This window comes from Leishmania infantum, chromosome 8 (assembly GCF_000002875.2).
Source record: "Leishmania infantum JPCM5 genome chromosome 8".
Lineage (NCBI taxonomy): Eukaryota > Euglenozoa > Kinetoplastea > Trypanosomatida > Trypanosomatidae > Leishmania > Leishmania infantum.
This window is the reverse complement of record NC_009392.2, coordinates 52317-69178: the sequence shown is the minus strand read 5'-3', so window position 1 is coordinate 69178 and position 16862 is coordinate 52317. Positions and strand designations below refer to the sequence as shown.

Genomic DNA, 16862 nt, shown 5'->3' with positions numbered 1-16862 from the left:
GTGGCAGCTGCAAAATGTGTCTGCGGGGAGGCGACTGAGGGAGAGAGGGCTGAGACGACGACGACGAGAAAAGGAAGAGGGAGGCGACGAGTAACGCGCTTGTGAGAGAGTGCGCGAAGCTGACGAAACGGGGAACAAGAAACGCTGCCGCGCAGCGTGAGACGGGGGGGGGCGCAGAAACGAGAGCGGAAACGCAGCGTGAGCGCGTGAGAGACACACCGAGAGAGACACACCAGAAGCAGCAGAGAACGAAGTGAGCACAACATGGCATCCAGCGTCAGACATAGAGAGAGGAACGTGGAGGCACAACCTCGTCGGCCCCTAAGGGGGGGGGGAATGGGCAGATAACATGCAGAGGAGCCAGCGCAGATCAGATAGGTACCTGCGTCCGTGAGACAGACCGTTATCCATATTGACTCGCACACTCTCCCGCTGTCTCGCGCTTCGTTGCACCCTCGATTGGCCCTCTTTGGGTGGAGCGCTCACGCCGTATCGCCGTCGTGCCGGTGCGCTAAATTCGTTGCACACGCGTGCGTATCAGGTGAACGATGGCCGGCCGAGTCGACGTCTACAATCCTGTGTGTCTACTTCCGTTCGCTCAAGCGACGGTGCTGCGAAGCGCGTGGTACCGGCACCCTTGGCAGTGACTGATGGAATGGCATCGATTGCACCGACACGAAAACGGAAGGAGTGCGGGGTTTCTCCACATGCGTCGCAGTGCTGGTGGTGGTGGAGAATGACAGCTGTGTCTGTGTATATGGCTGATGCTTACACACACACACAGACACACGTGTGACGGTATGCGGAGAGTGCCGAGTGAGCGCGCAGACCTTCGTTGAGGAGGGAAGCAAGGTGGTGAGTGGGGTGGGGCAGCGCGGCACGACTGCACACGCACGCACGCACAGAAACCCGCATGCGCCGGCATCAGCACTTGCGCCTCGCTCTCTCTCTCTGTGATCACCTAAAGTTGCGGTTGATGGTGCACGCGTGGGCAGGCACGCATGACGGGCGTACAAGAAAGGTCTGATGTGCTGTTGTTCTTGTCTGTCGGTCACCATCTATCGCTTGTGTTCTTGCTGAGCAAACCACAGCGGGGGAGCACGGAGACAAAAACGTGAAGGCGGAGGTGGCGCTCATCGTGGACCGTATCTTGAGGACGAAAAGGAGGGAGAAGAATGCTGCGGTCGTGCGTGCGTGGGAGAGGGTCGGGAGGGGATGGCCATCAACACAGGCCTTGAAGGGGCGAAAAGAAGTTGCACCAGCGCACAGGCGCACCGCCGGAGGCAGAGGGAGAAGAAGGAAGAAAGGGAGAACACAGAAGGGCAGCGAGGCTCAAGAACAAAAACAAAAATAAAAATACGCGCAATATGAAATCAACAAGATCACAGAGCGAAACCAGAAAGGAAGGAGTGGGGGAGAGGGGGGAGGCGATAGGTAGTGGTGGTGGTGGTGGTAAGGGGATGTGTGTGTGTGTGTGTGTGGAGCGAGGGGAGCAACTCAATGCCAGAGAGAGAGACGATAAGGATGCGCGGAGGTAGAGCGTCCGCACACAAACACATTGAAGGCCACCCACCACACTCCTTTTAGAGCCGCGCTGATGCCGTGATCAGCTAATAAAGAGATATTAGAAGTCAGGAATCGAAAAGAGGTCACGGTGAAAACGAAACGAGACCAGCGACGCCACACTGCATGGATGAGCGCGCGCGCACACACGCGGACATCGACGTGCGTTCAAGGTCTCTCAAGCAAACAACAACAAAAAAAAAAACAGAAGGGGAACGCGGACAAACGGCATGGAACACTTCGGTGCCGTGCGCGCACGTGTGCCTGTCCTTGGGTATGCGTGCGGCACACAGAAGCTGAGAGGGGCGGACCATATCTGTCTTCTCCATCGTGTCCATTCCGCCACCGCAAAGCAAGTTACAGCAAAACAGACGCATTACACACACGCACACAGCTACAACGCACGTGGCCCTCTGCTGCACCACAGTTACATCCGCCTCCTCTATGGCGAGCCTTCCTGCCGTCGAGCCGGGCCATGCGTCTAGCAGCCTCCTCTCTCCCTCTCCTTCCTCGCTCCCTTGTCGGATGCGTGCTGCGCGGTCGGTGCCACACGGACCTGGGGTGCGCTTTATGCCGTGGATCCAGGCGGACCGCCTCTAGGGTGCCTGCTCGAGGACGGAGGCGGTGGCGTCTCTGTCGCGCAGGTAGCCGTGGGCGGGTCCAGGTGCATGCCGGATGAGCACCCAGAGGGTGCTGGCCAGCTTAACGTCAGGGCCTCCTGAGGCCCTGCACATTTTGTCTGTGTGACTTTCTTCTCCCCCTCACTCGCTTAAGGCCGCGGCATCCCACAATGTGGTGTGGTGATTCTCCACATGGGGGTCTTGAGGGCTCGATGGTGCAACTCGAGGGTGCTCTCGTCGTGCTTCCGACATCTGCGCCTCATCAGTGCAGACCTGGTCGGATGCAGGAGATGTTTGCCTTTCCTGACTTGCTGGCACGATTCGTGGTGAGCTGGTACGAAGCTGAGCAAGGCCGCAGGTCCCCTCCGGCACAGCGCCCACCCCAGGCATGTTCGCGGACCCCAAAAGCCCGCAGTCGCACCCGGACGTCAGGCTGTGCCGGCTGCTCGGCTTCCCCCTCTCAGTGGGGGGTGGGCACTGGACCCTGTATGAGACGACGCATGGAGGTGACCCCCGCATCATCAGGAGGTGAGGAGACCAACGGATGAACATTGAGGAAGAGGAGGAAAAGAAGAAGCGGCCGTTTTGGAAGCATCAGCGGCACCGGCAGACGGACAGAGAGACACGCACACACCCAGCGAGGGAAGCTGGGCGCGTGAGCGGTAGAGCAAGACAAGGGAAGAGAGGGGTTCGGGGGGCGTCAGCGGCGGCGGCGGCGGGGAGACAGGGCCACGAAAAACGTTATATATGATACTGGCAACAACCAGCATAGAGAAGTAGAAAACGAATAATAAAAGCAGCTAAAGACACTCACGCAGCTGTGGAGGGGGGAGGAGATGAGGCGACGCCGGCAAGGCAATGCCTGCGAAGGCATCCATATGCAGAGAGAGAGACATGTGTGCGCACGTACTACACCGTTCCATCATGCACAGTACGCGCGCGAATGTGACGTGCTCTCACCTCACGTGCGCCGCAGTTAGCGGCAAAGGTAAGAGCGAGGGCAGCCGCACGGCCAAGCGAGGCACGAGAAACTCTCGCAGACAATAAAAACAAGAAAGGACAAGAAATCAACTGCGGGCTCATGATTGGGCTCTATATGCGTGTGTTGTTCAGAGGACAACGAGGAATGAGGAAGGACAATGAGGAGAGAGGTTGACAGACCGCAGCTGTGATGTGTAGCCCTGGAGAGGAAGAGAGAGAAAGAGATACGAGGCGGCCACAAAAGACAGAGACGAAGAACAAGCTTCTTCACGTCATGCTCCTGCGCCGATCCATCTCCCCACATTCTCCCCTCCCCTCCTTATTGAATAGCCACCTCACTCTTTCTCCTCCTTCGCTGCGAAGACCGAAGAAGCCGAACAAAATAGAGAAGAGCACCGCCTTCCGTCGCCATATACTCACACAAACCCTACCCCTTCGCCCGTCCTTCGCCACCCGGTGTTGTACGCCCCATCTCGGCTTTTGTGTGGCTACTCGGCCGCCGCCACCTCGCGTCGGCCCCGAGCACCCACGCCGAGACACGCCGATACACGGGAGCGCATAGACACGCAGGCCATCAACGCGTATCCCCTCCGCCCTCCCCCTTCCCTCCTTTCACTCCCGCACAGAAGCACCCTCATTGTTTGCTGTCAAAGAAATGAAGGCGCGGGATTGGGGGAGGGGAGGGAGGCGGTGGATGGAGAAGAGGAGAGTGAGTGAGCGAGGTGCGAGGGACGTTGAGGAGGTCCGTTTCGCTTGAGTGACGCACGCGCGCACGCACGACCTCGTGAGGCTATCCGGAGGAAGGGGGAGCGCGTGAATGTGCGTGATGTATATCGCCGAGGATAGGAAGAACCCAAAGGAAGGGGCGAGGCGCAGGGAAGTCGAGGGGAGTGGGTACGCCCTCCTCCGGGCACAGTTAGACGAGCATGACACACGCACAGGCGGAAACAAAATGAAGGGGTGGTGGTAGGGAAGGGAAGACAATGAACCAGACACGAAGAGGGAGGAGGAGAGAGAAAGCTGGAGCCGGCCCTCACAGCTGATTTATGTGTGTGTATGTTTGTAAGGTCGGAGGTGCGGGTGCGCGGCGCAGACAAGCGCAAGCAGCAACAAAAAGCTCGAGAGAGGGAGAGGGGAGCAGCCGAATTACGAGAGCGAGCGAACAACAACAGCAAGAGATAGAGATTGTGTCTGACCCACACACACACACACGCACAGACACAGAAATACAGACAGACGCAGGGAAACAAGAGGCGCATAGCAAGCGTTCGGTACAGCAATGGAGCCCAACATCAATAAGCGGAGAAGAGGGAGAAAGAACGAGAAGCTCTCGGGCACATATGAGCCAGGCACTCGTGGAGATCTTCTCCACGACTTACGCGCTGATGTGGCGAGGGAGAGGGAGGGAGAAGAACGCTAGCGTAACACGTGCAGACACACAGGCCAGCAAACAAGACTTTAGAACATATGAAGGGCACTGATAGATCAGAGAAGGAACACGGTGAGAAGGCGGTGTTTGTGGAGGGGGGGAGGAACGACACAAGAAAACGGGGGAAGAGGGGAGGGGTCAACGCAGGCTGGAGGTGAGAACACGTGCATGCACACACAGATGCGCACGTGCGTGTGCCAGGAGAACAACGAACAAAAACTAGATGACGCGAAGGAGCGCGATGATAATGCGGAGCTGCATCGAAAGAGGGGAAGAAGGTAAACAAGACAGAGAGGTAAGGGGCAGAGAGGGCGGCAGGAGACCACGACACGGGCAATCGACAGCGACGGTGGCAACATCATCTGCTGCCGTGCGGAAAACACGATATGCACGGCACAGCCGATGTGCGAATGGGAGAGGAGGAGGGCGTGTTCTTCTAGCCTCATCTCTGCAATTCACTTCTAGAGGAGGGAGAGCGAGGAAGATGAGGAACGAAATCCGAACGCAGACGCGCTCGTGGTGGACAGCAGAGGAGGAGTGCGGCGGTGAGGCAGCGGTGGAAGGGACGAGGACGGAAGCAATGACAACGAAAGCGGGGCGGGGGGAGGGAGGGTCAGAACGCCGCCAGCAATCCACCTCTCTTATTCCTTCGCTCGCAGCTGGTATGGCTGCATCCCTCCCTCCTCCCGCCAACACCACCACCGACCATCAACTTTTCGTGAAGGTGACCAGGAGGCAGAGGAGTGAAGGTAAAGAACCGTGATGGTCGTTCTTCGTCTTCTGATCCTGCGTCACTCGTCCCCCAGCATTCTCTTGGCTCGCATCAGCGAAGAACTACATTACGGCGGCCGAGGCGACGCAGCACACCCCTCGCCGCCTCGACCCACGACGGTCCAGGCACCATGAGCTCCACCAGCTTCGGACAGGCCTCGATCCACCCGAAGTCCTTTACCAGCGACGTGCAGTTGCGCATCAACACGCACTGGAGACATGGGAGCTTTTCAAGCACTGATACTCTCGTCAGCAGACCGCAGTGCGACACGTCCAGGTACGTCAGCGAAACGCACTCAGCGAGCGGGGCGATGGTGCGAACGCGTTGGCACCCATTGACGTCGAGTAAGCGCAGCTGATGCAGCGCGTCGAGTCCTGTCAAGGACATCAGCTGCGAGCACTGCGTTGCACGCACCTCGACAACACGAGGCGACCTCGACAACCACAAAAAGTTCTGCATGTGGCAGTTGCCGGTGATCACCACCTTCTCCAAGGCGGGCAGCGCGGGAAGGTCTGAAAAGCCGCTCAAGCTCATGCACGTGAAGAGCGTCAACTCACGCAGTGTGGCGGAGGAGTGCGCCACAAACGACCGCAGTGCGTGCAGGCTCGGTATGGAGAGATTGAGCTCCTCAAGCCCGCTCAGACCCATCCCGAGACAGGAGGCGGACGCAAACGCGGTGATCGACGCCGGCGACAGGTGGTGAATGCACAGGTAGGACAGCGAACCCCTCAGCCGCGGCACCCACGAGAGATCACGCAAAAGCCCGCAGTTCTTCACGGTTACCGACCGCAGTTCCGGAAAGCCACACAAGCAGTCGAACCCAACAAAACTCGCGCATCCGTCGAGCAAGATGCTTGTGAGCTTGCGGGCAAAACGGAGCGAGTCCACTCGGTTGTAGGCGCAGTTGCGCAGCGTGATGTGTTTCAGGCGCGTGCACGTCTCCACCCAGCGGGGCAACGAGCGCCGGGCCGAGCTCGTCACGTGGAGCTCCTCAAGCACCGGTGCAGCCGCGGCGGCAGAGGAGAGGCGCAGACGCCTTGTCCGCCGGCTTCGCGCCCCGGTGGCAGTTGTCGAGGTGGTCGATGTCGACTGCGGTGTCACCGTCCGCGCTATGGGTGACAGCTGTGCGACCCCGTGCACCGCCGCAGGGAGCTGGCTCGCGTGTTGCGCCGTGGCGGGCGCATCCATGGCAGGCGTCAGAGATGGGCTGGTGTTGCTCTCTTCTTCCTCGTACTCCTCGTCCTCTATGTTGACAGGCACTCGAGTGTCTGTGGGGTCGCAGACAGTGGTTGTTCGACGGAACAAGTACAGAACACGTAGAGATGCGTGAAACTTGTTCAGCAGCTTCACGGGAGATACGGAGCACGTTGCTACATGAACCGCACGCAGCGGGGACTGCAAGCTGGCTAGGAAGTTGTTCACCTCCGACTGGGGCCAACGCAGGCACGATCGGACGTCAACCTCGACGACCAGCCGCCGCACTGACGGGGAGAGCTGCACATGACGCAGTTCTCCAAGGCGAAACAGCTGAAGCCCAAAGAAATGCCGAGGCATGCGCATACGCCCGATGGCCGATGATGCAGGGAGCGGCGAGTCCTCACTTGAGTAGAGCGTTAGCCGCTCCACTGCCACGTCCACAATCTTCATACAACAAAACAGCACCGCCGTCCCTCCAGCCGCTTGCTGCACGGCCGTGCTGAGGCAGCGGTCGACCCACCACATGCCCACCTCCAGCGCAGCCTGCGCGCCATCCTTGCGACCGGCAGCGCAACACGTTACCACCATCACCTCCCGTACGCCGGCTGCGGGTGCGAGGCAGACACCTCGCTCACGCGCGTAACGAGCAGGAACGCGCTCTACCGTGAAGCTGAGAGTGCTGCTTGAACCCACGCAACAGCGTCGCTCCGTGGCGCATCGCGCGCCTGGACCAGCCGCAAGCATAGCGCGGGGCGGCTGTGGCGAGAAGCTCAAAAGAAGCTCGAACATGGCTGGAGTGAGCATGGATGGCGGAAAAACGTGTCGCACACACGCACGCGCGCACGTTCAAGAGAAAGGAGGCGAGAAAAGAGCCGAGGGACGAAGAGGGAGCGAGAAAGAGAGGGGACCGAGAGGCAGCGACAGCGGCGCAGCGGCGGCAGAAGTAAAAGAACGGAAGGAGAACGAGCAACCAATAAAAAAAGGGAAGACGAAATCAAAGGCACGCACGCGTGCGCCCACCCCGAAGGCAGAGTGCCTGCGCGCGCGCGTTGGTGTGGAAAGCGACCTGTTGCTGTGCAGCAGTCGAGCTGTTAGACAAACGTTTTATCGGGGCAGCAACGCGCACAAGATAGAGCCGGAAAAAAAAAGAACGAAGATACACACGAGAAACAAAGAAAAAGAAACGAAAAAAAAAAGAGAGGGAGATGGGGTGGTGGGTGGTGTGAAGCGGTGACACGCGAGAAGAAGAGCTGACAGACCGAGTGCCGGACAAGAGAGGGAAGAGCGCACAATCAAGCGACGAAACGAATGCTGAGCAAACAAAGAAGGTGAAGGAGGCGAAGAAACGCGAAATCGACAACGACAAGAGGGCCCGCCGTGCCACGACGAACAGAGAAGACAGAGAGAAGAGAAGAGGAGAGGAGGCGAGGAAGGGTCGAGAGAGAAGACAGTGCAGGAACCAGTGTGAACACGTCAAGACGCAATTTGCCGCCGCCGACACCACCAACGCGCACATAAACAACGTTAGAACAAAAACAGAAGGCGAAGGCCTCTTTCGCGAAAAAGGCAGGCACACGAGACACACAAACACGCTCGCACGACGCGAAGACAGAGCGCCAGCGGGAGAGGGAGAGGGGACGAGGTGTGTGAGAAGCAAGGAAGCAGCAGGCAGAGAACAACAAGACGACACGGAAATGCAGATGCGGCACGAACCGAAAACGAAAAGAAGCAAGCGGTAAAACCTACACAAACACACAGAGACACACACAAGGAAAAGAAAACTAGAGGTGGGTAGGAGAAGTCGGCAGCAACGAAAGAGTTTGCGGTTTCAGAAGACGGTGGAAAAGAAAACGAAGAGCGAAGGCACACACACAAAAAAAAAAGAAAAGGGTCGGTGACGCTGATGCGAACAGATAAGCGAGATGGCCAGATGGCGAAGAAAAGATGAAGCGCTCAATTTTGTTTTCTTTTGCGGGAAGGAGGAGGGAGGGAGGGAGGGAGGGAGGGGAGAGACGAGAAACCCACGCGCACACGCATACTCTTGCACAACTTCGTCGATGGCACACAGGCGTCGCGGACAGACACGCCCACACACACACACACACACAAGCGCAAAAGCGAGATGCGGACGGGAAAAAAAGACCCGCTGCGCTTCTACCAAGTCCAGAGCCTGCGTGCACGTGTGTGGAGGTGCGCGTCGATGCAATCTAAAAGTGTCACGACGCACCGTTCGACGTGGAGTAAAGAGGGAAAGCGCACTGCGAAGGAAAACGAGGGGGAAGGACTAGAAAAAAAAAGGAGCGAGCGAAAGGAAAGAGGCAAGAACTCGGCGAGGCGCAAGGCACGAATCATATATATATATATATGTGCGTGTGTGTGTGCGGAGATGACGAGGGCAAGAGCGAGAGCGACACGGAGAGCGCGCAGGAGATCGACGGTGCGGCGCGACAGCAAACAAACGACTTTTCAAAGGAGAGAAACAAAGACGAAGGAAAACAAAAACAACGAAGCAAGTCCGATGACGCCGTAAGCAGGGCGCGCGTTTGTGTGTGTGTGCTTGAGGTGTGTGCTGAAGCGACGAAGAGCCGAAAACAACAACAAAAAAGAAAAACAGAAAAAAAAGAGCGGCGCAGGACTCTCAGGAAGCACACGCACACAAAACTCCAGAGGCGGGGGCGAGCAAGCGGCGAACAACAAAAAAAGCAATGGTGATGGGAGCCGGTGACAGGGAGACAGCGGGGCAGAGAGCAACAGACACACAGCACAAGACAAGAAGACACACGCACCAGCAACACGAGGGAGACGGTGCACTAGAGAAAGAGGAAAGCGGAAAGAGAAAGAAGGAAGTCGGCGTGGCGGGAGGTGAGCGGGCCCACAATCCCGCGAAGACACGCTTATGGCACAACCGCCTGCACGGCAGATACAGTGAGAGGGGGTGGGGGTGGGGCGCCGCTAGCAAAAAAAAAAGAAGGGGGAAGGGGAGGGGGTGGGTTAAGCACCACAAGACGAAAGGCAAAACAAATATGCGAGAGTTAGGGAGGAGGGAGAAGTGCTTTTTCAGAGAGAGACGCTCAGCGCGGGCACGCAAGCCCACACGTACACACGAATAAACGAAGAGAGAGGCGCCGGGGAGGGGGGGGTGGCACTGCAGAACTTCGTCGACACAGTTCGAGAGTTTTGTGCCCCTGCTCGTTCCTTTTTTTTTTCGCTGTTGTTTGTCAGGTGTCTTTCGTGGTGTGTGGCTATGTGTGTTTGCTCTCCGCTTTCTATGACCGAATTGCGATGATGGCGAGCTGATGCCGCTGGTGTTGCGTTGGATGAAGAACACGGCACACAGCAACGGCAGAAAAGCGTCCTTGAAGGCAACCGTGTATTTGTCTGGCCCAACGTGCTGAGCTGTTGCCGGAGGGAGGGGTGGAGGGGCTCAAGCACTAACGAACAACACACAAACTCGGGGAACGTGAAGAAGAACAGCAACAACACCAACACCAGCAAAGGAAAAGAAGACCGCGGCTGCAAAGAAACGTATACACACGCACACACCTGCACAGGCACCCAGACACGGACAAAACAAGGAGGAGGAGGAGGTCGCGTTTAACCGATGCAAGAGCGGTGAAAGCAGCGTTAGGTGAAGTGAAAACACTTAGTGAGGAGGGGAGTGAAGGGGAGAAGACGGGACAGACGGCCACCAAAAACACGCAGCAGCGGAAAAGACACACAAACGCACGCGACGGAAAACAGTAGGTGGGAGGAAGAAGAGGTGAGGTAGAGGATCAATACGCGCGCAGGTACACGCAAACCTGCTGTCGTAGTCGACAAGCAACGAGTGCAGAGGCTAAACGCCACACCAGAGATGAAAGACAACGACGCTCGTCTCGGCAGTCCAATGCAATGCGGTGCGCACGCAACGAAAGTGAGCGAGCGAGCCAGCGAGACGATGCACGAGACGGTCCAAGTAGTAAACAGACAAGCGAGCCGGACACAGGTTCACGTACGAGAAGGGAAACGTTTCGCAGAGGAGCGAAGGAACACGCAACACACGCAGCACACGAACGTCTAATCGTTTCTTTAAACGAAGGCACGCAAAACAAAAAGAAGCCGACAAATCATGGCACGCGATACAAGGGACAGGAAAGAGGGAGGCGGAGAGGGAGAGAGCGCTGTGTGGCGGAGGGAACACAAGACACACACACACACACAAAGCCACGAAAGATAAAATGCGCCCAGAGACACGGCCAGGCACGCGAAAGAAAAATTAAAAGACGGAAGACAAACTTGAAAAATAGAAGTGCCGCCGAGAGAAGGCGAGAGAGAAGACAGAGAGAGTAGAAGAGAAGGCAGGGAGGGACAACAGAGGCGTGTGGACGTATATATATATATATATGTGTGTGTGTGTGTGTGCGTGCTTGTGCGTGTGTGGGTGGATGGGCGGGTGCCCTGTTTCTGCCTTGATTTCTACCGGGAGGAAACGAGGCAGAAGAAAAAAAAAGCGAGGCAAGACAACACACACACACGCACAGGCACAAACAGAGACCGTGACACAAGACGACACAACAGCAAACAGAGAGAGAGATTGAGGCACAGACAATCAAGTGGCTGGAAGAGGCCTATTTTCGGTGTCGTCGACGTCTTTTGCTGTTGCCGTTGTTGCTTGTTCGAGTCCTCCTTCTCTGCGTCGTTAGTATCTAATTGATGTGTGAGTGTGTATGTGTCTCGCGCTGTCCTCCTGGTAGCGCCCTGGCACAGACCAATGCACGCGCGCGACGGTGACGAGGATAAGCGTTTTGTGCAGACTTTGCGTGCGCACGTCACAGTGCTTTCTGCGGAGAACCGACGAGCTCGAGAGAGGGAGTTGGAGAGAAACAAACCGACAACAACAAACGACAGAGACAGATTTGGGTGACCGGTAATGCTCCTGTGCACACGGACGCTCTTGTACCTCTGCCTGTGTGCCACTTCGTCTCTGCTTCTCTGCTCAAGTTCGTGCACCCTTGTCAGAGGAGGGAAGGGTACTCCTGTGTTGTGTATTGAAGGCCGAGACAACACACGAGAAGCCCAGAGCAATGAGAGGCAGAGGATGGCGGCAGTATGCGGTGAAGCGTGTCAGTGGATGAGGGAAGGACGGAAGGATCGCGTGGGGAGGGGGGCAAGCAGGTGAGGACAATGATTATGGCTGCTGCGCCGAAGACAATGGGGATCGAAGAAGGAGCTGTGTATATCAAAATACAGAAACAATGGAAGCTAGAAAAGCGTAAGAGAGTACGGCTACCCCGGCATATCCCACGGGATTGGGGAAAGCTCTGGAGAGGGAAGGGAAGATAAGCTGAAAAGGACACGACACGTAAAGTAGAGCAGCAACGGCAAACGACAGAGAAGGACGGCGAAGATGTTGCACCGTTGAAGTGGATACCACAGCGAGAGAGTGGGAGTGGGAGTGGGAGTGGGAGAGAGAACAGAGACAGTCAATCCACCGAGACCAACACAGGGCAGAAAAAAGACAACTCAACTGGAGATGGGTGCACAAGCGTCAAACCACCAACACCACACACACAAAAAAAAAGAATTAGTCTCTCCCTCCCCCCTCTCTCTCTCTGCAACTATATATATGTGTGTGTGTGTGTGTGTATTTGTATATATGTATGCACAGGTATATATAGAGAGAAACAGAGATGTATATAGAGAGAGAGGCAGATAAATAGATGAATTTACAGCACTAGATATCAATAAATATATATCTCCCTCTCTCTATATATAACCATCTATCGATAGATGGTTATAGAGAGAGATGTACAGATATAGATCGCGATGTAGAGAAAAGAAGACAGCGCGCAACAACAACGAAAAAAAAAAAACGAACAGAGAAGAACAGGAAACAAGGCCAGGCCGAGGGGAGAGAGAGATGCCACACGCACACAGCGGCCACACACGCGTGCGCGTTTCGAGCTCTGGAAGAGAGAAGGAAAGAGGTGCTGGCAAACGGAAGACACACGTACACACACGCAGACTCGCACGACGCGCACGCGAGCGCCCCTACACGGCAAGGTGCACAGACCAGCCCCCCAACACGTGGTCTGACGCTCTTATCCCTTAGTTTAGATGTGCCTTTGTGCGGGTGTTTGTGGCTTTGCGTGTGTTCGCTTGTGTGCGCACCGCAGCGTGTCAGTCGCCTGGCGATATACGCCTGCGACACAGAGAGGGAGGGTGAGCGATGGCGGGCAACGGGGTGCCGGCACGGATCGCGCCTGTGTCGGTGCGAGGGGCAGGAGAGGTGGCTATTACAGAAGAGGAAGAAGAACGCTATCGGATGCTCTTTGTGTTTTCCGCTGAAGGCTCTGGCGCCAGAAAGCGTCGTTGACGGAGGGGGTCGCGTGTGGGCCGTGGCGTGGTGTGGCGTGGTGAGGATGAAGAGAGGCGTCGAGGAGAGAGCGAAGACGGAAGGGGATGCACACAGAGAAAGAGGCGGAGACATGGAAAGAGGAGCCGATGATGATGGGGAGATGTGCGGTGATGCTGGTGGAACGCATCTCACTCTCTCTCGCCGCGAGCTGATGCAGAGAGAGGGAGCAGAAGTGAGTGGAATGTGCAGATGGCGGAGGCAGTGCATACGTCGAGGGTTTTCAGCGTGACCTGCGCATCGAAAGAAGAACAGTGAGCACACAGGCACAGAGTGTACATGGACACTGACCTAAATAAAAAACGACGATCCGGTACAAACATGGAGACGGAAGCGCCTCGCATACGCAGCGCACCGCTGGCAAAAACCTCACCCACGTGGCATCAATCCCCCCATGGCTCGAACCCCAAATCAAGATGGTGTTCCCGACGGCGCCTTCGGCACAGTTGCCCTCTTCGACACCCCCAGCAGCCGTCCCATCACCTGAAATGGGACGCGCAAAATCGGTGCTGTCGCAATACACAAGCGCATCTGGAGCGGTATCGATGGGTACATACAGGCATTCACCACAAGATAATTCAGCACCAGTCGCGGCGACAGCTGCAGTCCGTACACCGTCGGGCCAATGTTCAGAAATCGGTCCACCGGAACGCCGACAGCGCCAAGCCAGCTGCCCGTGTCGCCGATCCCTAAGCGGTGCGAGTGGAGAAGGTACGTCAGGAAAAGGTTGATGCTCTCCCCCAGTATGTAGTGGTAGACGGTGACTAAGACGCCCAGCTGCACCAAGAGACGATTAAAGCGGCCCGGTAGCGGTTTTGCACGTCCGGAAGAGGCCGCCGACTGCGCCGTAGCGGATGTCGCAGAGGCACCAGCCGACGGGGACGACAGCTTCGTTGCCCGCTGTGCGAAACCTCTCGCAACGCGGCTGTCTCCGCGTATACCGCTAGGTGATGCGTGAGAGGTGGCGGTGCCGCTCACCGTTGGCAATGACGACGCCCGTCCTAGGCGCTCGGCTTGTCGAGTCGACACATGCCTTCGCTCGGCCCACGCAGTCACCGACAGAAGCTTCGGTGCACGACCCGCAAAACAGTGTCGAAAGCGGGGCCGGAGCATTGGCGGGCCCACCCCCTCTCTCCTCCTCTGTGGCACCGCAGTCTGTGCACTTCCAAGCGACTGGTTCGTCGAGTGTGTGTGCTTGGGGGAGGGCGGGTGCCTGCTACGCAGCGGTGTCTGCGCAATAGGCACGGTAGGATACACACACTCCCACACAGGCTCAACGAGAGATATCTGCAGTGTGCCTTCAGCGGCCAGCCGGGTGGCGGAGGAGCGGTGCCGGATATAGAGGGACCGCTGTGGATAGGTGGGAAGGGGTGAAGGGTCGACTGAGTGAGGGAGGAGGGTCCAGCACCGTGACGGTGTTCGCCTACGTCGGTGATTCGCGAGCGACACACGCAAACCAGCAGAACCAGCAAGACACGTAGAGAGAACAGGAATCGAAGAGGGGGGGGGGAAGAGGTAGAAGTGCTCAGCAGAGTGTGACCGAGAGAAAGAGAGATCTGCGCGACGGCCGAGGTACCGGGGCAACGTGGAACGGCAAGGGAGCACAAGGAAACTCCCTCAGCACCAGCGACCCGTGAAAGGCATTCCCATCTCCTTTCGGATGCAACGCGAAGACAGCGGCGGGCCCTTCCTTTGTGTACTTTTTTGGGGAGGGGGAAAGGAGAAAAGGGTCGTTTCGTGCACACACACGCCTCCTCTCAATCGTTACCATTGCGCTATGCTAGTTGCGATTCCACGTAGCTGAAAGCATGCCCCGGCACGTGGCACGTGCCGACAAGAACGCCCCCCTCCGACACACACACGCGCGCAGGTACACATACACACTGGTGCAAACACACGCACGACGCATCAACGCACAGCGCAAGGATGGAGAAGAGCACAACACACACTACACGTACATATATAAAGAAACAGCAAAATCAGCCGAGACGTCGCGCAGACACCGCGAGGAACGATCCGACGAATACAAGCAGCGGCGTTCCTCATACACACACGCACACACGCGAGATAGCGGGGACTCCTGTGATTCGGAAGAGCCAGGAGGAATGCGAAAACAAAACAAAAACGTTGGGAGCCAGGAAGGCAGAAGCAGGAGGCGGTAGAATGACTGCAAAGGGGGAGGGGGCAACGTTGGACAGGCCTCAACTAGATTGCCTCTCTCTTCACTGGAAGTCCACCCGCCGCGCTGTACCACATCATCCTCCAAGCCCCCCCCCACACACACAACCTTAGCACCTGCACCTGCTTCAATCCTCGTCGCGATCTGTGGCGTCGGAGAAGCACGCATCATCTGGCGTCGTCACTGTGTCTTCGGCAAAGCTGTCCTCCGTAAAAAAGTCGCCATCGGAAATGTCACTGGCTGACTTCTTCCAGCGCTCCTCCAGCTCCCCCAGGCTTGGCCCCTCCTCTGGCTCTCCGTAGAGCACCCCGCGAATGCCGTTCAAAACGGGCCGCAGAACCGCCAGCCGCGGCAGCGTATCAGGAAAGTACACAATCCGTTCCGCCTTATTCTCCACGGACGAGGAGAGGAAGAACATCGGCTGGTACCGGAAGAACGCGTCGTGGATGACAAGTGAGCGCAGCATGAGGAGGTCGACGAAGTGCCGGTACCGCAGTGTGTTGAATATTCCGTACGCGGAGAACTGCAGGCCAACGCCGCGCATGACGAGCACTTCCTCCACGTACACCCGACTCAGCGCGCCACTGAGCCGCTTTACCAAGAGGAAAGTAGAGAAGAGCAGGAGGACGAGCGTGACGCTCGTGTCCAAGGCCGGGGTGCTTGTAGCCTGGGTATAGGACGCGAAGAGCACCCCTTTGGTGCCAGGGACCGAAATCACAGTCGCTGCAGTCGACGATGAGGTCCCTGGGGGCCCCCGTGTGACTCCCTGCGCCAAGCCTTCACCAGACGCGGGCGACAAGCCAGACGGTGCCACAGCCTCCTCCACCACCGAGCGTCCAGAGGTGAGCGCTGCCAGCGCCACCTCCAACCACGGCAGGGACGACCACGACATTGCGCTCTGCCCATCTGTTCGGCCGTACTTTATCATGCTTAGTCGCGACACCACGACCAGGAAGCACGCCACGGCGACGGTGAGCAGCACCATATCCGTAGCGCCGAACAGCCGCAGGAACACAACGCGCCACGGCGCCGGGTCGTGGCCGAGTGCCGTGTCATCATCACGGGCGGCGTAGCTGGCGCGGCCGTTGGGGCTTGCAGTCCCCGAGAAAGTGTTCAGGCTCGTCGTGTAGCTTGAGCAGATCCCGTGCGGCGAGGTCAGCGGCGGCGGCAACGGTGTCGCCGGCGTGGCGGAGCTAGCGTGCCAGCCTTTCGATGGCTCCTCGGCTACAGCGCCCCCCTCTTGCCGGCACACGCGGTACGCACGCATGGCCTTGCTGTAGTCCACTTGCTCCAACCTCACCACCGCACCGGTGTTCGTGACGTGATCGGCCACGAGAACGGTGGTCCTGGGAGCGATGGTGAGGGTCACCCCGCTGCTGCCGGCACGGTACACGTTGAGGCTTGGGGAGAGCACCTCCATCGCACCGCCTGTGGCGGTGGCCCCCGGCGGCAGCACCGGCGCTGCGGCGACGCTGAGCACTAGCGCACGCTGAGCACCGCTTCTGCGCTGCCCCATCGCTGCCGTTGATGCTGTCGGTGCCTCGGACGAAGCAGAGGGCTTCGTCGCAGGGGCAGAGGTAGACCCCGACGCAGCTGGCGGGGACGGCCATCTCTTGGCAGCCACCATCGTTGTCGTCCGCTCCGGGTAGAAGAGCGGGCCCGGGACTACCTTTGAGCGTCGCGGCTGCATCTCGTCTGGATGATTGAGAGCGACGCCTTCGTGGGCA

General features: G+C 57.8%; 3 protein-coding genes across 3 annotated transcripts; all 3 read right to left on the bottom strand.

Moving 5' to 3' along the window:
* Positions 1-5416: 5416 nt before the first annotated feature.
* LINJ_08_0180 (hypothetical protein, unknown function) lies at positions 5417-7351 on the bottom strand (the record flags this gene model as incomplete). The annotated part of the gene is made up of 1 exon (XM_001463322.1): positions 5417-7351. One exon carries the CDS (start codon positions 7349-7351, stop codon positions 5417-5419), a length of 1935 nt encoding a protein of 644 aa, XP_001463359.1.
* A 6016-nt stretch (positions 7352-13367) lies between these two features.
* On the bottom strand, positions 13368-14069 carry LINJ_08_0170 (conserved hypothetical protein; the record flags this gene model as incomplete). Its single annotated transcript, XM_001463321.1, has 1 exon — positions 13368-14069. One exon carries the CDS (start codon positions 14067-14069, stop codon positions 13368-13370), a length of 702 nt encoding a protein of 233 aa, XP_001463358.1.
* Positions 14070-15262: 1193 nt separating this feature from the next.
* LINJ_08_0160 (conserved hypothetical protein) lies at positions 15263-16762 on the bottom strand (the record flags this gene model as incomplete). Its single annotated transcript, XM_001463320.1, has 1 exon — positions 15263-16762. The coding sequence occupies one exon, from the start codon at positions 16760-16762 to the stop codon at positions 15263-15265; it is 1500 nt and encodes a 499-aa protein (XP_001463357.1).
* Between the last annotated feature and the right edge of the window lie 100 nt (positions 16763-16862).